The sequence below is a fragment of the Leptidea sinapis genome, chromosome 3 (genome assembly GCF_905404315.1).
Source record: "Leptidea sinapis chromosome 3, ilLepSina1.1, whole genome shotgun sequence".
Taxonomy (NCBI): Eukaryota; Metazoa; Arthropoda; class Insecta; order Lepidoptera; family Pieridae; genus Leptidea; species Leptidea sinapis.
In genome coordinates this window covers 8,288,851-8,313,404 of record NC_066267.1, presented here as the reverse complement: position 1 = coordinate 8,313,404, position 24,554 = coordinate 8,288,851, and the positions used below count along the sequence as shown (strand labels likewise).

At 34.6% G+C, this 24,554-nt stretch overlaps 1 protein-coding gene across 2 annotated transcripts in view; it reads left to right on the top strand.

Annotated features, from left to right (window-relative positions):
- LOC126979636 (uncharacterized) overlaps window positions 1-24,554 on the top strand; it is a 323,388-nt gene that overhangs the window by 142,254 nt on the left and 156,580 nt on the right. The window contains exon 2 of one of the 2 annotated variants that reach the window (XM_050829084.1): window positions 12,003-12,115. The exons of the other annotated variant lie outside the window; for it this stretch is intronic. Within the exon in view, the coding sequence (XP_050685041.1) occupies window positions 12,040-12,115 (76 nt within the window). The 5' untranslated portion in view covers window positions 12,003-12,039. The remainder of the gene's footprint in view (window positions 1-12,002; window positions 12,116-24,554) is intronic. 2 annotated transcript variants of the gene reach the window in all.

Genomic DNA, 24,554 nt, shown 5'->3' with positions numbered 1-24,554 from the left:
ATATATATGATGTACATTACCATGCAAACTTTCACCTTAAATTAGCTTGAACGAGATCTAGTTCGTAGTTTCTTTTAATACCTCATAAAGCATATTACCAATAACTAAATGACAAAAATATACACTATTATTAAAACATCGATCATAGTTACAATGAACTACAAGAACTTTCATATTCTGTTACTTGCTGCTAGGGAACCCTTCATTGGCGAGTCCGATTCGCACTTGGCCACTTTTTTCTTCCTGTACCTCTCTATTAATGGAGGTTCAGATCAGCGAACTTTGCCCGTGTCAATCCAAACAGTCTTTGATAATATTGATTCGCTATTTACAACTAACTAGTGTTGTTTCCGGGATGATTCGATATGGGTACCGTCAAAAAAAGCGCGTTCACCTTCCTTTTTTTATGGAAAAAGAGGACAAACGAGCGAGGAATCACAGGAGCGTTGCCGGCCTTTAAGGAAGGTGTACGCTCTTTTTTTGAAGGTACCCATGTCGTATCGTCCTGAAAACACCGCACAAGGAAGGAAGGCCGGCATCGCTCCTGTGATTATTCTAGTGTTGCAAGACACAGGTGGTGATCACTTGACACTCCTTTTTCATTTAAAAAAACAGATAACACTCGTGTATACATTTACACATACTATGCAATGATTTAAATGAGATATTTAGAGCAATTATTGTTATTTTGAATTTCACGCATTCCGCTCGTGTCTAGACAATTTGATATTACAACGACTGATTAATGATGGGAGTTTGATATAGTTATTAATTGGAAGAGTGTATCGTTAATGTTGCTTTCATTACGTCCGCGGTACATACTTAGCACGGTGCTTGTGGGAGGTAACGCGTGCAGTGATTGAGATTCACCGATTGTTAATCATGTAGTCATACATGTTAATATTGTTGTTCGAATGAGGAATGGTTATGTGCTTAAATATTACATTCTAGAAAGTTGGTGAAGTTAGTTTTATTGGTGCTATTGTTAGGAAATTACTTATGTTTTCAATCTTCTAATGAGATATAGTTCGCATGCAATCATAATTTTGAATTCATATTTTTTTTTAAAGAATAGGATGTCAAACGAGCGTACGGGTCATCTAAGAGTAAGTATTCGGTGAGCCCCATGCACGCGAGTGAATTATACATACTCAGTCAGTCACTGGAGTTTTGCTACTGTTTAATTATTCAGGTCTTTTTTGTTAACTTTATTTCGTCGGAGATCTATAATTTTGTATTATTTTACAAGGCACTATCCTTTTGAGTTCACGTTATATTAATAGTCTTTAAATATTTTTATTATAATTTTGGGAACGGTTCGGAGTTTCGATGTATACTGAATGTCTCTTTTTAAAAAAAAATATTTGAACATACTGCAAAGTAAAGGTATGTAACATAAATTCTTTATTCTAAAGAGCGAGCGTGGGTCTATTGCCCGTTTCATCATGTGCTCTGCACACTGATGTCCAGGTTGTAGGGGATTAGGAGAGCAGAAAGTCCCCTTTTTGGAGTAAAACTTCTTTAGGCGTGACTATAGTGATATGACTACGTGATATTTTCTGAAAATGGTCAACTTTGCGCTATCGATAATCGCTGAGATCTTTGGAGGAGGCCTTTGTTCAGCAGTGGATGTCTTCCGGCTGACATATCATCACATGATGATGTCTCCAAGTTAATACGTTGACGTTGTTGTAAAAAGGAACATTCAGCTTCATATTATTTCGTGACACAACCTATCCAGTATCGTAATTTATTATAAACGAAACGCATGTCTGATCTACATTCTCGGTATACAAATAATATTATTAAGTACCCCATTATTACATCGACAACTGTTTTACCGTTGGGCGAGTCCTATCGTAATCGTCCCCGATGTCGGCTCTTGAGATTGTCGTATATATTAGTTATAGATTGAAGCGTATGTCGGCTCGCTGTAAATAAATCATATCATTAACGGAACCCTGGCTTTGATCCTGCCGCTTACCTTCGACCTTGTTATTAATATTGCCCATTATAAATTACGATGTAGTCTCTCTATTGGGTGGGCTTGCGTTTTGAAATCGTTTTGTGGAATGGTAAGAGTTGGATTAATGTTTGAGGAAAGCTAAGATTTTGTTTATACTTATTATTGTCTGTTTTTGTCATTGATGTTTTTAACATTGACATCTTTAGAAATGATCTTAATTTATAATATCGAAAGCTATTAAGTGTGCATCTCTCATCTAGTTTACTTGAATTATTTCCGTAGTATTATGTCCTATGGTATATTTTTATGGGGCAATGCTGCCGATATCAATACTATATTTGTACTGCAGACGACGGTTATTCGCGCTATTTATAACCTAGATCCTAAAGAAAAATTGAGAGCAAAATTTAAATAAACATCTTCACTGTTGCCTCTCAATATATTCTTGATAATGATACGTTTGTACATAGGCAGATAAGTGAATTTGCTAGAGACTGTCATAACCATAATGTTAACACCAGTAACAAACATAAACTTCTTATGCATACTACTCGGCTAAATCGAGTTAGTAAGTCTTTTGTGGGGCGTTGTATTAGCTTTTACAAGAGCCCAGACAATGTTCAAAACAAATGCATTACGAAATTCAAAAGAATTATAAATTATTTAGAAATTATGTATCCTAAGAAACATGAATTAATAACGTCCTCCTTTTTTGAAGTCGGTTAAAAGTCGTCGGCGAGCGGTCGACCCACTATACCATGTTATAATATTAATAAGTATTTATCGGCACATAAGTACTGTATTTATGATGTCATCCGTTATGTTTATCTGTCGAGTGTTGGATATCTTAATCTCCATTTATGTTTAGTGCCAATTTTTTTTATGAATTCTGTTGTTAACGGTCGTTTTTTGTTTGTGGAATTATATTTATTTATTATTTTGACTTTGCGTATACAGGATGTTTTAAATATTATGAAGTTGTTGCTTTGGTCGTGTCTAGGTGTGATTGTAGACAAATGCATTTATTTTCTCAAAATTTATTTGTTTGGAATTATTTCTATTCAATACTAGGCTACGAAAGAGGGTGTAAATACTACGTAATAAGACGCGGGACTGCCTAAGTAAAAATTGAAGTTTAGTTTAGTATAAAACGTGCAGTGATTTGACATAAGTTTGAAATATTAGTAATTACAGTATGGCGATTGGCGACGAAGTATAATCCGGCTTAGTTTGAAAGCGAACAGTTGCTTATGACGTAGTGGATTTCGGCTATCTCCGGTTTTTAACAAGATTATAGCCGTCTTCTGTCAATCTATCAATGACTGCACGTTTCATACAACCGCGTGAATCGCTTTTTTCTTAGAGAGTTTCGCTATGCTGTAGGCTACAACAGTGGCGTCTTTTGTGGCTGAAAAATAATAATGTGCAAGCAATGTTGTATTACAATACAACATTCAATCAATTCATCAACTGAGCAACGAAAACCATCTTCCAATCCGGGTGGTCACCGTGGAGATTGTGGGCAGCGGTGATCACTCAACACCAGGCGACCCGTACGCTCGTTTGTCCGCCTATTCTAAAAAAAAATCTCCAACAATCCGGGAAACTAAAACTGCGTCTTAAATAAATAAATAAATAAATAAAATATTATGCAATTTATATAGCGTTGTTATTTATGTAGCTTTTTTAGCGTTGCCGGCCGTTAAGGAAGGTGTACGCGCTTTTTTTGAAGGTACCCATGTCGTATCGTACCGGAAACACCGCACAAGGAAGCTCATTCCACAGCTTAGTAGTACGTGGAAGAAAGCTCCTTGTAAACCGCACTGTGGAGGATCCAGATGGTGGGGATGATATCCTGACTTGTGGCGTGTCGTGCGAAGGTGGAATTCGACGGCAGGATCAGGTTAAACAGCTCTTCGGAACACTCCCCGTGATAAAGATGTTCGCCATTTTGGCGCTGATGGCCATGTAGCGAGAGTCTGCGGTACTAAAACAAGACAACCTCAGCAAACGTCGAAAGATGGCGGGAAACTATTTACTAAAAAATTGTGTACTTTATTGCGTTGATTCTTGAACTATAAATACCACGAAAAGCGAACGGAATTATTTGTGTGCATTTCTTGTATACCTCATAATTAAATCTCTGGACGCTCCCGAGTGGAGTGCCACTCGGGAGGGATTTGAAGTGTCAAATATGCACAAAAAAATTGCAAACATTTGATTTTTATACATTTCAGTGACCTTAGTATATGTAGATTCGCTTTCCTTTGCTATCTTCCCGTATCTCCCTTAGAGATGTTCATCTGTTGCACGCTATGTTCATCTATACCATAGGATCTCAACGTGGGCGATAACGCCCCCTTGTGGGCGTTTAAGGCTTTCGGGGGGGCAGTAGAAGACCCAGAGAAAATTAGGTGACAATGAGATGGCGCAGATGGGGCGTGGGTAGATTAAAAAATATAGTCTAAAAAGGCAAAAAAACACACGAAAATACTCTAGAAAAAAACATATTCTCAAAATGGGCGGTGAGCAAAATAAGGTTGAGAAACTATGGTCTATACGGTACTATATTGTAAGTCTATATTTAATATAGTACCTTATTTTAATGTTTAATACTCACGCTAAAATTAATATAACATCTTGTCGATATACCGACAGCTATAACTAATCGCTTTCCGTCAATACAATTCCCAATCTGAATAAAATTCCGAACAAATATAAAAGAAATTCTAATAGCGGGAAATAATATTACTTATAAACTTTCCTGCCAATTGAGGCATGAAGACAACTCTAAGAGTGGTCATTTTAGCTTGAAATACCACCAGCATAATGTCCCATGGATGTCCGCCGACCCATTGTTTAGTGGGGCCAATCATTTTACAAGATGCTGGTACCTACCGCATGGTGCCATTTATAAAATATATAGTTGCATTCACCGTTACCGGCCCAGATAGTCGAGCGACGTTATAACTAAATCGAATTGAAGATTGTATCAAAATGCTAAATGGCCAATAGCTTGAATAGCCAAAATTTAAAAAAATGTGCGGTCAATGGGGGAGATCTATAGTGCGTACTCAGACTTTGCTCAGACTTTACTTACGTAAAACTTAGCTGAGTGTGATACAACGCGAGCATGGTTTTTACATTGGGCTGCGTAAGCTCAGCATTATTTCAGCTGTCAAATCAAATCAATATCACTTTATTCATGTAGGTCACGGAAATGACACTTTGTCAAGTTTTTGTTTTATGAAAATATGGGACGAGACGAGCAGGACGTTCACATGATGGTAATTGATACGCCCTGCCCATTACAATGCAGCTCAGGATTCTTGAAAACCCCAAAAATTCTGAACGGCACTACAATTGCGCTCGTCACCTTGAGACATAAGATGTTAAATCTCATTTGCCCAGTAATTTCACTAACTACGGCGCCCTTCAGACCGAAACACAGTAATGTTAACACATTACTGCTTCACGGCAGAAAAAGGCGCCGTTGTGGTACCCACAATCTAGCCGGCATCCTGTGCAAAGGAGCCTCCCACTGGTAAGTTTTCTTATTGAATCTACTGCTACTTCGTAAGGGGTTGAGCTAATGAGAAGAAGTAGCAAGAAACTCATTGCCACTCTTTTAAATCAAGATTTACAATTTCATCGTTTTACAAATAATTTCAGTTGAATATGACTGTTAAAATGGAATCAAAGGTTATGCTAAGCTAACACTCAGCTAAAACCTAATAATCTAATATAATCTTTACTTCAGTTTAATTTATTTGCGGTGTGTGGGGATTGATGCATCCGCTGAACTCAATAACTCTTGTATTTACGTATTAATTTACATTTGCTGAGTATTTATTTATTAATTTTGTACATAAAACCTTTATAGTCGGTAACCTTCTTTTAAGAATTGGCTGAAAAAAAACTTCAAAAACAAAACCATTCCTTTTTCAAAGTGGACGTTTCCGAATTACAATTTTACCATTCACATTTGAGTATTTTTGTTGGATCACTTTACATTTAGTGTAATTAAAATTATTTGTAAATAGATGATGCTGTAAATATTGATCTAAAAGAGTTGAACTGATTTTTTTGCCACTTCTTCTGAGTAAAGCTCAACCTTTTCCGAAGTGGCGTTTAAAAATTTAAAGAAAAGAAAAACTTCTGACATTCATAAATTTAATTTGATTATGTCGATACAAAATACAGATGTTGATCCATTCTTTGTGGCCTTGAGGGAGGTAAACATAATAATATAAGTGGAAACTGCAGTTGTAAGAACCACATATAACCTGACGGGGCCAGTGGAGTAGAAAATGTTGACACAAGCTCTGACTGTGTGAGAGTGTTCTGACATTCACACATCTGACCCTGGCTGTCACGGACTAGTAAAAAAATAAGGACTCCGTGCCGTGATATTATCAAGTGAAGCACCTTTATGGTAGTGTGCGTGCGGTTACGGGGTATACCAGTTACACAAAACGCACGACAGTATGTTTAAAATATTTTATTGAGACGCAAACTGATCTGTCTCAGACGATGACAATTCTCATAATGGCCACCAATCGGCCTGTAGTAGTGCATGTGTGTGCGTGGGGCTATGTATTTACACGTTAATCGGCTTGTTTTGGTGCTACACCGTTATGTAAGGTGACACGGAGTCCTTATTTTTTTACTAGTCCGTGCCCGGCTGTGTTTTTATTATGTAAACTGATACGGGACTTGGTCAGTGTGTAAATATATCGGATTTATATTTGAATTGACTTCGTAATTAAGAATACTGCATAGGATAATTATATTAAGTTAAACAATTTGTTAATTTTTTAAAGTGATCATAACTCTTACTTATATAACATAACTTCTGTTTAGATTTACAAGAGCGGCATCTCAAGTCAATTTCCGAATATGAATATTTTGGGGTTGAGTAGGATATAAACTGTAAAGTAGACCGTTAGTTAACATAAGGTAGTCGTACCGCAACGAGCATGGGAGACATATAAAACCATGGAATTGTCTGAGAGCGATCGTCACTGGTTCGGCAGCGGCTAATAGAATCGTTAGTTAACATCGGCCATCTATTAGTTGCGCTCGGCACGATTTCCAATTCCTCGAGAGCAAGAGATCTCCGGGGTGGCGGCCGCGGTGCTCTCGACTCGCGCTCCGAACCATCTAATTGGCACCGCTTTCTACACCCTACAGCGTGTTTCACTTTTGAAGTGAAATATCAATATTTTTGAAGTAATACTTCTTTGGTGGCATTGAGCACTTTACTTGGGATGGGCATAGAATGTTAAACTCTCGTCAGGACATGGGACCTGATCGAAAACTCGTAAGACAGTCGTTGAAATTATGGATGAAATCTTACTAATTATAGTTCAGCTTATTCAATTTATTGATCATACGGTCATAGGACCAGTGGTTGAATCATTGTGATTGCGATGCCGACACACCGCGAGTTCGAGGGATCGAATCTCAGCTGTGAAACATTTTTACAGTTTCATTATTTGGTTTTTAAACTTTATCATTAGCGAAGACACTCCCTAAGGCGATAGTTACACTTGTATTTCTTTGTTTCTTATTATTTTTTTTGATTTTTTTTATTATTATTTTGTTCCTTACTTCAGCTACCATAAACTGATTGTATGATTTTAGAGAGTGGCGATGTGTGAGTGGTGAAAGAGTTGTTGAAATTAAGGATGAAAGTTGATTTTTCTGAGAGACAAACTTTTTAATGTAAAGTAATTGTTATAGTTTTGAAGTGTTAAATTTTTATGTGATATCAATTGTCATTTTTATGTACGAAAGCGCAATAAATGAATATTCTATTTAAACACATAAATTGTAGTACTTTTATTACTGATAAATAAAGCAACTCGTGCGAAATTATTCCCTAACCATTCAAAAATATTATAAAATGCACAACATTAATGTTCAACTTTGCACTTCTGCTGGCACTCCCGAGTGCAACCCGTATTTTTGTGTTTTTAATACTAGCCAATCTAAGAAATTGTAATCATATAAGAGGCATAAGGCGACGCTACATTAAAAAACTAAAATCCCATACTTTGAAAAAAAATGATGTAACTGTTGTTATTCATGATTACACAGTATCATTCTAACAGTGTATTTATTAAAAAACTACCATCATAATGTTGTAGCGTCTTAAATTTTTCATACAATTATTAAACGAACATGATGAATTTTATACATTTAAAATCAATGTAAATGTTTATGATTATTATCTTTCATTAGCCATTCGGTTCTTATATCCCTCACAGTATACGCATACTTAAAACGTACTTGTATTTCAATTAAAAAGTTCTCAGCAACGCATTGTATTACAGCACCCTGTATGAAATCGTCGCGTGTTGTTTAATGCACTCGGCGAAAAAAGGCTCAATTGTCGATTGATGAGAGCAAGTGTGTCGTTAGTAGAGCTCACGACATCTGCAGCGGTGTCTGACACAAGCTCTATTTAGTGTCACCATTAATATAATAAAAGATCTATAGCGATATAGTATCGGTTAAAACTGGATGATAAACCATAACTGATTGTATATAGTTTGATAACGTTAGATTGGTCCATACGTACATCTTTACTAGATTTATTTAAATACCTACTTGATAAACCAGTGTTAAATACCAGTCGGAGGCTCCTTTGCACAGGATGCCAGCTAGATTATGGGTACCACAACGGCGCCTATTTCTACCGTGAAGCAGTAATGTGTAAACATTATTGTGTTTCGGTCTAAAGGGCGCCGTAGCTAGTTAAATTACTGGGCAAATGAGACTTAACATGTAATGTCTCAAGGTGACTAGCGCAATTGTATGGCCACTCAGATATTTTGGGGTTTTTCAAAAATCCTGAGCGAAATTGCATTATAATTGGCAGGGCGTATGAATTATCATCAACTGAACAGTATTTATAATCGCGACCTCTCGCATGGAACTCGAGAGGTCGCAGGTTCGAGTGCAGGAATCGTTCATAAAATTTTGTTTTCATTCAATCACTTAAAAAACATAACAAATTATTAATAATAAGAAAAAATCGAATATTTAACTGCTTAAAATATATTATATTATTAAATATTAGCTTATCTTTATTTGTTCTGAATTTAATTTCATTATGAATAAATAATAATAATCGAATTCTCTTTTAATGTTACGAAACTATTCAAAACATGTTTAACATAAATTTGAAATGCTCTGACTTATTCACGATTGCTAAACGAGATGATTCAAAGTAATTTATTCAAATGAACCAGAAACAAATGTTTGTGCAGAGACAAGGCAACGGAGTAAAATGAGGCGAACGAACCAACGCCAATTTGGAGTAAGTCACGCCATCAACAAACCTTTCCCCACTGACGCTACGAACCTACCATTTGATAAGTGATTAAATTAAATGTTCACAGCTTTACGCTTTAGCGAGGCTACACACGAAACACGATAGGTTGCCGTTGAAAATAATAGCCAATCGCTGCCTACTGTTTTACAGAATTACTACCAATAAATTCTCGTAGTATTTCTGGCTTGAGCGTTTGTTTTAGATTCCAATTATATTAAATTAATAAAGTTAACAGCGGGTCCTAACTGGAGGAGAGTCACGCGAGATAGGAAACAATGGAAAACTTTAGAGGAGGCCTTTGCCAAGAAGCACTCCAAAATTAAAGATATCTTCTAAATTTGATTTAAAAGTTATTGTGGGTACATAGTTTCGGAATAAATGGGCTTATTTTTATTATATTAAATTATTAATATATTAAATTAATAATAATATAGTTTTGCGCTCAAATTTAAAAAAAATCAGAAATTACTATTTTAATGAAGTGTCAGCAATAATCCTACTAATATTATAAATGTGAAAGTTTGTATGTCTGGATGTATGTTTGTACTTCTTTAACGCAAAAACTACTGAATAGATTTTGATGAAACATTACAATAATATAGTTTACACACCCGAATAACACAAAGGCTATAATTTATAAAAATATATTAACCCGAAAAATGAAAAGACTTAATCGTGGTCGTGGTTGTCGGATTTAAAAAGTAAGTCTGAGAAAAAACGGTCAATCACTAAATATAATTTATATGGCAAAACAACGTTTGCCGGCTCAGCTAGTAAGTAATATTGTATATGAATAATATAAAATCAGGTAACTAATTTTCCAACAGTCAAAGTTCATCATTAACAAAGTTATTGGGAAATGACGAAACATTGTAAAAAGAAATCGGGAAACACATGAATAAAATCGAAATGCTACTAGAAACTGCACTTACAAGGGCCATTAAAACACAAAAAGTGTCAAAGCGATAAATTTTCGAACTAGCTACTGAAAAAACTATGACCTTAACATTAAAATCTTGTGGCACATATTTATCTAAATAATTACTACTAACTCAATAGACAAATTCCACTTTTGTACTGTTTCATAAATAGGATATTTACATGTAATAGAGAGAACAAGCAGGGATCGCGCAAATTATTCGACTATCGTCTATCTTCGCGTAGTAAAACAGATTCTGGAAGAAGAAATGGAATTTTGTCAATAATTTTGATTGTTTGAGTCATCATTTTATTTTGAAGGCGGTAGAAAAGCAAGACGTAGAAAGTAAACTTATAAAAACCATTTAAGAAATACATAAAAGTCCACAGGAAAAGTCCGAATTGAACCAAATGGAGAAGAACTTAGTATCCAGAGAGAATAAGACAAAAGATTATAAATAGAAACGTATGCTAATTATGTTTTAAAATAAGTTTTAATGGAAAATTTGCTGATGATATTGAGAACATACTGCAAACCATGTTAAAGAAATTCTTAGATAATGAAAGAAGAAAAGCAGGTTTATCAATGAATCTAGCAAAAACAAAAGTTATGACGATTGCAATTAAGATAATTAATATGAAAATAAGACACAGGGTCATCGAATATAGTGATGAATACTTATATTTAGGACAACTTATATCTATAAAGATTAATATTCAAAAGAAATTTATAAATATTTTTTTAAAGAAATAGTTAAGAAACGACTTGATACCAATGTTGCGGAAAACCAATTTTCTATAACATGTACATTCGTGCTCTTGTTCACATAAAAGTGTAAACAGTTGGCTACGAGCAAAAACAACCAAAAACTTATAGTTCATCAATACAGTTTGGGGCCAAGCGTGTCTTAATATACGGCTACGTGATAAATAGTCGTCTTCAAAAATAATGAAAGTACAAAAGTAAATGATGTCGTATTAGAAATAAGAAAATTTAAATATACTGCAACTGCTCGCTTAATAAGAACAAACAGAGACCAATGGACTAAGGACGTAATGGAGTGGTACTCTGGCAAAAATAATATTAATTATAAAGGGGGGTGATTACCAAAAATATGAAGTTTAGTTCGTGACAAAGAAGAGTGGAAGAAACTAGAGAAGGCACACGTTATGTCACAGGTCAACCTGATCATAAGTGATTGCTGAGACAAAACGAAAAAACATATGTCATGTGATTGAAGTCAGTGCTTTTGTACTTTTTTTTTACTTTTAAGATATATCATCATTAGATATTTCATTTTATCTAATGGTAATTAATAAACCAGGTTTTTTAGTTCATTAATTGGATTATTAATCATATTGTGTCTTACTTCCGACAATCATTAATAATAGTTCCGATATAGAAGCATTTAAAATGCCCATATTAATCCGAAACTATACACGCGTCGGCCACATTGATGGAGTAACTTACGTATGCTCTATACGTAAGTTACTTTTTAATGAACAAACAATGTTAATTGTTATATAAACATTTTCAATTTCGCTTACGTGATTTTGTGGTTAGTGTCATGGACTTGAAACTTGGACCGATTTTACTGTAAGTAGATTTATTTTTGTTTAGATATTGTACACAAATAATCTGTACAAATTGTTTTATTTTCTAATTAGGTAATAGATGCATACTAAACCTAAAAACAAACATTACTCTTTGATAATTTTGTGCTTGTATTTGTAATTAAAACCAAGTCATCAATCAATTCCCGTTCGTCGTTGCAGGACAAATATTATGAAAGGCAGATGAGTGGAGTATCCGATGTTGGCTCCTCTTGCTCGTCGCGACCAGGAAGCACCAGAGGCCACCGTAGTATGGCCTGCATGGTGCTACACAGGTAGGCTAGCTCTAGCCATATACTGTACTGTGAACTTACTGTTACTTAATGTTTACATAATTTAATCTGTGAGTCTCTTGCACGCTTGATTTTGTAATATAAACAATATTTTCTGGCTAATTATCATTTCTTTCACTTCGTTTTAAAAATATGTACTGGTTTCTAGGAAGACGCCTTAAAATGTCAGTACAAAAGAGTGTTTTATTATACAAGCAAATCTTTATGGTGGTATGGACTTATGGGATCCAGCTGTTGGACTGCACCAAACATATTTAAGTCATGCAACGCTTCCAGAATAAAGTATTAAGGCGAAGAGTAAGCAGAAAACATGCAAACATGGTCTTTTAGACAAGTTTTGTGGTGAAAGTATAGCATTTCGAGCTATGAACACTATTTAATCCTGTTACACGTATCCTTAAGTCTTATTTGTAGGTTGATAATGCTTGCTGTTGGTTATAGTTAATACTGCCGAGCCTTTTTGAACTACCACTTTTCATTGAAATTATACAAGTTTTTTCTGCATGTTGTGACGCATTTTTTTGGTACTTCTCTCAGAAAAGTTATTCATATAGCTTGTACTTTTTTGTGTAGGTTCATTAATTCAGATCAGTAGTGAATAACGAGGATTGTAAGCATATAAACTGTTTTCCACGCAAGAATTTTGAAAATATTGGCTTTGTTACATAGATGGCGGGCCGGCAGCCGTGAACTCATATCGCTCAAGGTCGCTGGCATTTAGTGTCTCCTTAAGGGAAATTGTGAACGCACCTTGGTACATTTGCAACAGCGATCTCCATCGGGACCTTTACATTGAGTTCGTTGACAAAGTTATCCAAAATATGATGAAGCTCATCAACATAGACTTCACCACCACGTGAATGTCGAGGCAATCCAGCTCCTTGACAACACTGATATAGTAAGAAGACTAAAACGAACGAAACATTTTGAGTTAGTGTACTTCAAGTGTATTAGTGTAATCTTAATATATAGAAATTACGTGACACGTTGTTTGTCCTCGATGGACTCCTAAACTAATGAACGGATTTAAATGGGGATTACTTCATGTAGTGCAGTTTAGTTCAACTTAAGAGATAGGATAGTTTTTATTTCGATTTGGTACCCATAATTATTTTTATTTTCAATATTTGTTTTTTATGGACATATTCTCTATGAGAGAATTTAGTGACGCACGGTTTAACAGTTCCGCTGTGAAACAATTTCGTTATAACAACAGGGAGAATTTTTTACGAAATAATTCTTGATGTTTTTGAATATTATTGGCAAATTCCTATAAAATTGTATTTTTTTATTATCTACAGAACAACGTCTGTCGGGTCAGCTTGTTAATATATAGAAATTACGTGACACGTTGTTTGTCCGCGATGGACTCCTAAACTAATGAACGGATTTTAATGGGGATTACTTCATGGAGTGCAGTTTGGTCCAAATTGAGAGATAGGATAGTTTATATTTCGATTTGGTACCCATAATTATTTTTATTTTCAATATTTGTTTTGTATGGACATATTTTCTATGTGAGAATTTAGTGACGCACGGTTTGACAGTTCCGCTGTGAAACAATTTCTTTATAACAACAGGGAGAATTTTTATGAAATAATTCTTGATGTTTTGAAATATTATTGGCAAATCCCTATAAAATTGTATTTTTTTTATTATCTACAGAACAACGTCTGTCGGGTCAGCTAGTACAATATAAAAATAGTGATAATATAATAGACACATGAACATGACTTCCCTTAATAGAAACATTAAGATATGTGTTAATGGACACATTCTTAGTTTTATCTAGCAGTTAAAGTTAAATTAGAATTACTAGTCTAAGTTAAGGCTAGATTGTAATGCAAGTGGGGCAATATTATAATAAGTATATTATTATATTATGGAAAGAAAAAAAATATCATTTCGTATTAACTGTTATTGTTCATCAGTTCAGAATGATCGCAAATACTAAGTTATACTTTGACGAAATGCAGTATCAGTAAATTTCGTATACTCTGTGGCACTCTGATCGTTATAGCAGACTCTGTTTGTTTTTAAATATTTTTTTTTTCAAGGATTAAGGCGCATGCATTTAAACCAGATAATTGAACAAACACGAAGATTTGTGGAACATGACGTATAGATGAACGGTTAAAGCGTTGGAGGCGTGATCCCCAGAGACGCGAGTTCGAATGGCGCATTAAATGAAATTAGTTGAATATTTAATTACAGGAGTGAGGATCATTTAAAATATCACATTGTATATTATATACACCCAATGGTTCTTTTTCTTGTTCATAAATCGTTAGTTGATTTGAAAAATACAATATTCTTAGCTTAGTTAATCGTCGTAAATTCATCGATATTATATTTATGTATAAAATTCTAAATAATAAGATTGACTGTCCTTATCTAATTTCAAAAATATCATTTACATCACGCGCCAAACTTCCCATCCGCTCCTGTCGTAAGTTAAATATCTTTGTTCCTCCACGCTACACAACAAAATATACTTTGAATAGCTTTATACCACGAGCACTAACTCCTATAGTAAAGATTTTTCTGATATCGATGTTTTTGGGTTACCTTATAAAGAATTTAGAAAGAAATTAATTCTCAAGCTTCTGTTATCTTGTTACGAATAGAGAATAAAATATAGTTATTGTTAGTTAATTAAGAAAATATAGTTAAGTTATTGTATTGTACACGTTTTTTGTAATTGTTAACTATTTATGTTTATGTTTAGCAGGTAGGTATTTAATTTAACATTGTAATTTTCGGCACTATAAGTCTTCTCTCCAGTAATTATATAACATTAAATTTGTAATTTTGTGGCTGTTTGATGCCAAAATAAAATAAAATAAATAATTAAGGTTCACATACATATTATTAAGAAAGTAAAATAAAAGTTGTCTTTATGTTATAGTCTGTGAAGTAAATTCTTATTTAATACTTAACTGTCTGAAAGAATTTTTTATTTTGAATTAAAAATAATATTCACCTTTGACAGAAGATTCCGTAGCAATATTTTTGCATATTCGTCTTATGAAAATGTACTAAATGTAACAAGAGAATATCTAGCGAAATGTGATAGAAATTTAAATTGAAAACAAACTGTCGTTTCGTAAGCAGTTTATATAATCGTCGTGATCGTACAAATATGTTTGTGTGCAAGCAATAGATTGTTATTACTTTAACAAACTCCTGAGATTGATACAATATTAATAATTGGCTGGCAATGTCTCGTGGAATTGATCAAATGTGTCGGTTATTTGTGTGTGATTGAGTAAAGCTTATCCCCGAGCGCACTGAGCACATTCATCATGTGACCGCACCCTTTTGGTAAATTGCACTTCGTGTAGTACAAGCTCAATAAATCTCGGGACAGGAGAATTGAAATGAAAGACGGATGCTCGAGGTTTATTATTCACCGGGGCCCAATCAAACGGTAGCGGGGAGCGCGAAAGAGGCTGGTTGCTGGTAGTTAGTGGGTCTAGCTAAGTGGCAGTTTATCTGCGCATGCGCGGTGGGTGGCTCGGGCGGCCGGCAGGTGCGCATTTCCATACTTCCTTGCGCACGACTTGAGGCGAGCGCGCCCGGACGCGACTCTTGCGCGCTTGTCGTGACGAATGCACTTAGTTTGACGTATGTTTTCTAACAGTGATCAATCGATGCAATACTATGTTATATGCAGTCAGGGTCACTTACCACGGTGATATATGAGTCGTGAGATAATATAGGAAACATTATTCGGCAGTGCCTTTCTTTTATTCTTCTAATTGAAGCTTTACAAGCTTTTTATTAGCTTCACCTGTATGTATGTTTTTTGTAACCGACTCATCATATAAACCAAACTAAAAAGTACGGTAAATTTATATTTTTTCGTGTTTTTTAGTTTTTTTTTAACAATTTATTGATTTAGTAGTTTGGGTGCGTTAGCTGCATTCTTAAAGTGTGGTATTAATAAAAAAAAATAAGTTATTCAAATTTTTTTACCTCAGAGATGTTTTAACTATTCTTTTACATTACGCAACAATCGTGGATTGTACATTTCCTGGGGTCTTGTTATAACCTTATACACACCATTCCCACAAATCTATGTTTGTTCCTGGTTTTTCACATAAAATCACTAAACTAATTGTCAAGAACCATATTTTGTATTGTATTTCTTTCGCTGTTAAAACCATGATTTTGTATTCTAGTCCTTAGACCCTTTATATTAAATAACCCTTAAATTCTCACACCACACAATTATATTAGTTGCTTTCACAAAATTGAGAAAAGTGCGTAATTGGTTAATTTTGGGAGCTCGAAGAGAATTTGGGAAGTGATTATGGTTTGTTAGCGACCGCTTTGAGATCACGAGCCAATATAAATTGATCGATCTCTGGTAGTTGAGTCGTAATTTAGAAATTTGTACAAGTTGTTATTTCTAACGCGCACTTTATGACTCTTTACGAATGCCGATCGTGTGATAGATTCTCACCGAGACTGTTTGAAACTTCAATCGGTTCGAATTTGTTTCTCTATGTTCAATTGCTTGTAAGTCTCGTGTAAGTCTTCAGTTGTTAAAAAGTAGTGGTGAATCAGTTTTTTTTTTATGAAAATGAGGGACAAGATGAATAGGACGTTCAGCTGATGGTAATTGCCCTGCCCATTACAATGTAGTGCCGCTCAGGATTCTTGAAAAACCCAAAAATTATGAGTGGCACTACAATTGCGCTCGTCACCTTGAGACATAAGATATTAAGTCTTATTTGCCCAGTAATTTCACTAGCTACGGCGCCTTTCAGACCGCAACACAATAATGTTTACACATTACTGTTTCACGGCAGAAATAGGCGCCATTGTGGTAAGCATAATCTAGACGGCGTCCTGTGCAAAGCCTCCCACTGGTAACTTTAATGGGACTAACTCGAGTGTTAAGGTTTAATAAATTATATCATGGGATAATTTTTACTTAATTCTGGTATTATTTTATTCCGAAATTAAATATGGAGGGTAGCTGGAAATTCGAAAATATAAATCGCGAGTTGTTGGGAATATTCGTCACGTGCACACGAAACGCGATCTGGTGGAGGTTGGCAGGGGGACACTAGTCACTGGTCAGTCAGGCAAGAGCTGCTATTTTCTGAAGCTGATCTGGTACAGCAAGCCAAGCGGAGTTACCTCTTATCAAATTTTAATTTGGTATTTATTCACCTCTATTCGCCACTTGTTAATTTTGAGTTGAGGACACCGTTTATGAATGTTTGATATATTAATTATAAACTAATTAATAAATCAAACATTCTTGTCGGTAACTTAAACGGTATCCATAACTTAATGTGTTCTGATTTAGTAAAGTTGCGGCCTGATAGGCCGGATACTGAATAGTTACCGAATATCCGTTTCATCTTTTTTAATAATAACTAGCGGACCCGACAGACGTTGTTCTGTTATAAAGAAAAAACTCTTGCGGATGGAATTTCTTTAAATCTAAGCTGATCTCTACTCGGCGAAAGGAATATTTCTACTAAATTTCAAGTCTCTACGCCTTATGGTTCTAGAGATATCGTGATGAGTGACTATATACGTGGAAATCTGTTAATATATAGAATAATAATACAATATGTGTCAAAAATAAAGGAATCGATTAAGTCCATTCTTAATTTGCCAGCTACAACGCGATCCAATTGAATTATTAATAGTGTAAAATCAAATTAAGTATTATATTTATATTAAATCGCTGACGCTCTCCCACGAGGTATGGGTTAATAAAAACACCGCAATATGTCCATAAATACGGTATGGTAATCATACAATTGCTCTCGCGTAGGCAGGCAAGTCAGATGGAATGTGGATGACACTGCTAAAACGTTGGCACTAAGCCTGCCAATCTCAACTAACTGTGGGCTACTTGTATCAGGCATACAATGTGAACTATCATTGCACTGGTAAAGTGCAACTCATAAACTTTATAATATATTCAAGACAGTTAAAGCAATGGGGCTAACACATTTCTTACGTACTGGTAACACTGGTGGTGCAATAACGCTTTTAGAAAAATAGTCACACATATAAATTTTAAGGAGACGACTGAGTTACGCTACTGTTACATTCATTGTGATTTAGGGCAGTTGGGCCTGGCAGCAATTACGCTTTGGGTGACGTTGTCGCTGGTACGTAATCGCAATAAGGCTATGGTCTCCTATTTTATGCCGTACGCGGCGTCTGGCGTTAGCGTCAACGGTCAATTCCGTGGCTTCCATCGTCGGGACGCAACGCACAGCGTCGGCGTTCAATACGTCTGACGTGACGCAGGTGGCTCAGTGGGCCAGTGTCTACTCGCGAGGGAGGATTTGGTGAAACTTTTAATAGTATATTTGTAACTAGAAGAAGAGGCACAAGAAGACCGTATAAGGAGAATATGACGAAAAAAAAATTTTTTTTCCCAACATTGATGCTTATAAATATTGTTTTAATGATTCTTGTCACTTTTATCATACACTGCATTATAAGATTTTACTGATTCAATCAACAACTCGTCTTTTCCTATATCATTTTGTGTTCGAAATGACTAGAGACGCGGCGCACGGAGTTGGCGTCAACACGCCAGCGTCAATATATGAAAGGGGACCACAAAAGTACATTTATATAGTAAGCATTGTGACGCAGCGTACAGCGAAACGATCCATTTGACCGTGTGCAACGCAGAGCAGCTCCAATTGTCGGGGACCCAGTGTTCTTTGAACGGCTGGATCACTTGGCGTTGCGTAGAGACGTCGCTTCATTGTGTGTCTTCTACCGCATTTATCACGGGGAGTGTTCCGAAGAGCTGTTTAACCTGATTCCTGCCGCTGAAGTTAGGATATCATCCCCACCATCTGGATGTGTAGCGGTCCTCCACAGTGCGGTTTTCAAGGAGCTTTCTTCCACGTACTACAAAGCTGTGGAATAAGCTTCCTTGTGCGGTGTTTCCGAGACGATACGACTTCGGTATCTTCAAAAAAAAGCGCGTACACCTTCCTTAAAGGCCGGCAACGCTCTTGTGATTCCTCTGGTGATGCAAGAGAATGTGGGCGGCGGTGATCACTTAACACCAGGTGACCCGTACGCTCGTTTGTCCTCCTGTTCCATAAAAAAAACGAGACGTCGCGTACGGCGTAAAATAGGAGACCATAGCCGAGCGCTCTTTTTACGCACTATATCAAAAATATTATAATGAAATAGAAACAACTCAATTAGCAATCATGAATATCGAGTATTAATTAATGTATTTCTCCTTTTGCTTGAGTTGTACCCACATGTTGTAAATTAAAGTAATATGACATATTTTTTAACTAAATAAACAACAGATTATGCACATTTTAATAAAATTTAATAAATTATGTACCCCGATAACAGATAAAATATTTATTTCAAGAGTCGAGCAGTTTTAATTATCACATTTATTTCCTTGTTACAAATAATATTGAGGGAATAAAAGTAAGACCGGTGACCGCTTGAAGGTTTTTATGTTTGATACAGTTTCTGTTATCGGATGCAATAATATATTTTACATGTTGAATTAAGGCGCTGTATTGAGCCGTGAAATGTATATTGTGTTTTTTTTTCACCAGTGTAAATTCTTTATATTATTAGTACAATATTTAGTCATGAATGTATAATAATAATTAAACTTCCGAAATACTCTGTGGAAAATGTTAAATAATACATTTCAATTGATCAAAGACATTTATGTGATATAGGTTGCTATAACTGACTAAATGACTTTCATAATAATACCACAGTCTGGGAATAGAGCGACCGCCCTCAGGGTATTTAAATAATAAAGCTTATTTTAGAGAAAATAGAATTTTAAAAAACAAACCCGCCTAGTTTCTTGCACACGTTCTTTTTAGGGCCAAACATTTTTGAATATGTGTGACGTTCAATAAGTTATTTAAAAATCCTATTGTGAATATATAATATATTTGAATTTAAATTGTAAAACTATCTATACATGTAAATACAAATAAAAGACGTGGTGAGTTATCGATCGGTACTTGGTTATTTTGATAAAAACTTATGAATATTACATAGAAGTCGATTCAAGGGGGATATATATGAATATGGTAATTTAAATAAAATTCTGAATATTTTTGTAACACAATAATTAAATCCTTTTCATGTTCTTGTTATTTCATATTCAGTTAATAACTAAAAAAAAACAGTTGCCCGTTCCCTAACGCGCTATCTTAACAAGTTTTAAGATCACCATATTTAAATTATTTGAACGTAAATAATTTAAATTGATTGGAAATTAATATTTTACTTTAATTTATTTTAGTTGATGTCAGGACTGCCTAATTAAAATAATATAATGTCAGAAAATTTTATCTGATTTTTCAGCAGCAGAGAGCGCCTTAATAAGGGTACATACTCGTGTTACGTGTGTACGTAAACCTCTCTCCATAGCAATAAACATTGTGGCCTGTCCACACCGGTATATGTCAACGTTTTATTGCTGGAAACGTATTGGATTTAAATAATAACATTGAAAATTATGTTGTAGTGGTGTTAACCCTGTTACACACGGAAAGGACGCTATTGCCATTGCTGTGAGTGATAAAATAACATTATTAGACCTATTTTAAGTACCTATTTAAGTGCTAAACTTAGGTGAGTAACTTAGAACTTGTATAAATACTGTTTTAATCAATTGACTTAGGATGATATCTTCTTTTATAATTATGTGTAGCATTTCATTGTCATTGGAGAACAATTACTAATAATCTAAGCATTTGCCAATAAGAAAAAAATTATATTTTTATTGAATGCCTTCGTAATACACAATATTTACTAAGTTTTGCTTTCTGCAGCTCTTTTCATGAAAGTTTATATTCCAAAAATTGCCTGTATGTTTTTAAAATGATTTTTACTTCACGCAGTAAGTTGAGCCTTAATATGTGCGCAATAGTTCAAGTTAAGCGTAAAATAAATCGTTTAAAAACCTTAGCCACCTTAAGAGACCAAGGCACCCTTTAATTGATATTAACCTCTGGTTGCTCCAAATTTGGCCGTCTCAAACGAAACGTATCAGTTTTGTCTTTTACGATACCGCGATGTAATCTCGTTACTTTACGATAACAGTATCTACTGGCAAGTGCTTGGCTTGTAAACTGGCTTCTGTTTTTCTTAATAAGTTACACTATCTCACCTTTGAGGATATGAGCATCTGTGGAGTTCAGGAGAGCCGTAAGAAATGGATAGCCATATTTTATTGAAATACTCTAGTGAAAATATTTTATACTAGCAATGCAACACGGTTTCAAGTGAAACGTCTACTAAGTCAGACTATAGATTTATTTTTGTTAACATATAAGTTTTATTCCACTTAATTATTAATTTATTATTGTATTATTTTCTTTAGATTCATATTTTTAAATTCGTTTTATCTTTTAAATGGAATATCCGATTAAAATAATTTAAAATGTATTTTACAGGTATTGAAATGATCGGGCATAAAAGGCATTTATTTTCTCAAAATTGATTCCTTTAGAATTCTTTTTGATCTTTAATAAAATATCAATAATCTAGTTTGGTTATTGACGGCGCTTATATGAACTTTTAAAATATAAAAAAGTAGGTAAGTAGTTATAGTAACATAACTACAGTAGTTACACATATGGTATCGTGGACTTTTTTGTAGATATTGATATGTTCTATAATACTGTAGCACATTTTTTTTTGTTCTATCATCAATAGTTTCCGCAGCGCACTCGATGATAGTTTTTTTATGATACTTATTTTTTTTAATGGTAATATAACCTATGTGACTCAGTAAAGATGCAGTTTTCTGATGGTGAAAAACTTTTTTTTGTTCTAGTAGTTTTTGTGTGAAAACAGTACAAACATACATACAAAAACAGACATGTTTCCTCCTTATAATATTAGTTTAGATTAGATCTTGTTTCAGCTCTTGATGTTTAAGCTCATTCAACACTAATATTGTTAGAAAATTTATTGTAGTAGACGTTATTTTGCGGAAATCCATAATTATCCAAATGATTTGAGTTTTCTTTAGTGTTAATTCCGCCAATATTTGGCTTTAAACAATTCGACACGTGTTTCGCCTCATCTCTTCACGAGTCTCGTGACAGGTTTTGGTGTCCTGAGGATGCCTCGTGTAGAGACGAAGCGCGTGTCGAATTGTTTAAAGACAGATATTGGCGGAATTAACACTAAAGAAAACTCAAATCATTTGGCTAATATTGTTTAGCTGTATAGTTGCCCTTAAGAATTATATCTATTACCTAGGTATAATAAAGAATGCCTATTCAAAAACCTTGCCCGTAACATGAAGATTCATACTTTACAACATGTTTTTAACGTAACTGACAAGATGGGTGTTGATTGTGATAATAAATGAAGCCACTCGTCGATAAAACATTCCAGCGTAATTACAGTGCTTATAATGCTATTTAACTTTCAAATATAATCGAATAACAACTCGAGTTGAATCGATATATTTACACCGAGTTTATCGAGATTGAGTACTCGAAATCAGGAGGAGTATTAGCAACATAACATATAATATATTCATGGAGCTTGATATACACGTACAAGTATAATTATTAATTATTTGAATTAAATTGCATTGAATTAAATTAAATTTTAATAAACTTAGACTAAATATGACTGAGATTTAATTGTCACTTTAATTGTCAAAATAACGTCGCCTTACTAACATTTACTAATTTTGTGAAATTCCTTAGTAAAAAGGATATTATCCGATTATATTTTTATGTAGAGCATAAGCACATAATAATCTTATATCTTTAAACGAGCAATTCTTATATATATGTATATATATATAATCTGAATCTCCGAAACGGCTCCAACGATTTTTATAAAATTTAGTATACCGGAAGTTTCGGGGGCGAGAAATCGATCTAGCAAGGTTTCAATTTTAAAAAAATGTTTTATCCGTGTTTTAATAAGAAACTGCTACAATAATATTAGAATACAATGGTAAATTTCGCCACTATATACCAGATTATAATAGCTGGGCGAACCGGAAAGTAGAAGACCCCGGTTCGAGAATGAAGATATTCTATTAGTTTGTTTTTTGTTAAAATTTTGTACTTTCTTAAAAAGCCGAGCAAAGCTCGGTCGTCCAGGTACTATATATAATACAAGCTAAGTATAAAAGAAAAAATCTTAGTAACATTAACATTCCTTAAAACAACTCCTTGAAGAGAAGGACAAATGAGCGTACGTGTCACCTGATGTTAAGTGATCACCGCCGCTCACATTCGTCGTGTAACTTGAATGCTGCTTGCTGATTTGGACGACGTGCTAAAATTTCATACGGGCGATTTGCCGTTTAAATAATCTGGAGGCACGGTTGTTATGTATCTTAAGAACTTTGCAGAACTAACTAAAGAACTATCAAGTCTAATTAGTTAGATTAGTGTAAATTAATTAATACTAATAACTTTGCAGGGGATTCGCTTAAAATATTTGTTTTCAAGACGCCTGCAATTGAATGGTAAATAGCAAAAAGTTAATTTCTCACTGTGTTTATTCATATGGGTACTCAAATTATTATATTAATTATTTTTCATTTATTTCATCGAGTAAAATATTTTATAGACCGGCTCTAGCTTGAATCGATCTCGGTCGTCGAAATCGATTCCTCGTGAAACCAACGTCCGATAATGAGAAAATTAATTTTAAAATCTCGATGTCAAAAGTACTTAAGAATTTCTTCGGTCACATTAATGATACGATCCAAAATACGTAATAATTACTTACGAAAAGCATTAAGAACGACAACCTCCGAGCAATCTATCGGTAAGTGCAGTAGCCGGGCAGCTCGAGCGATATCTCGATGGCATTTATAATCAAGCTGTTAACAGCCAAATCGTCATTTATCAATAACAAACTTGATTCGGGTAATTACAAAAAACGCAATCGTTTTTGCGCAGTAAAGAAATGAGATAAGTAATGAGATCAGTTCGTGAGGCGGCACGGTAATGAAGAAATTAACAACCCAATGTTTTAAATTCGAAGGGATTCCCAAGAGAAACTTTATTTGATCATGCCAAAGGACTTTTTAAGAATACCCTGAGTGAAATGGAGATTATCATAGATCTGAGTGAAATGGAGATTACCATAGATCTAAGTGAAATGAAGATTACTGTAGATCTAAGTCAAATGAACATTGCTACAGACCTTAGTGAAATGGATATTGCTACAGACCTCAGAGAAATGTACATTGCTACAGACCTCAGAGAAATGGACATTGGAACAGTCCTAAATGAAATGATTATTGCTACACACTGGAGTAAAATGCAGTTTTCTATACTCGTAGACCTGTGTGAATTGGATATTGCTACAGACCTGAGTGAAATGTAGATTGCTATAGATCTGTGTGAAATGGATATTGCTACAGACCTGTGCGAAATGGGGA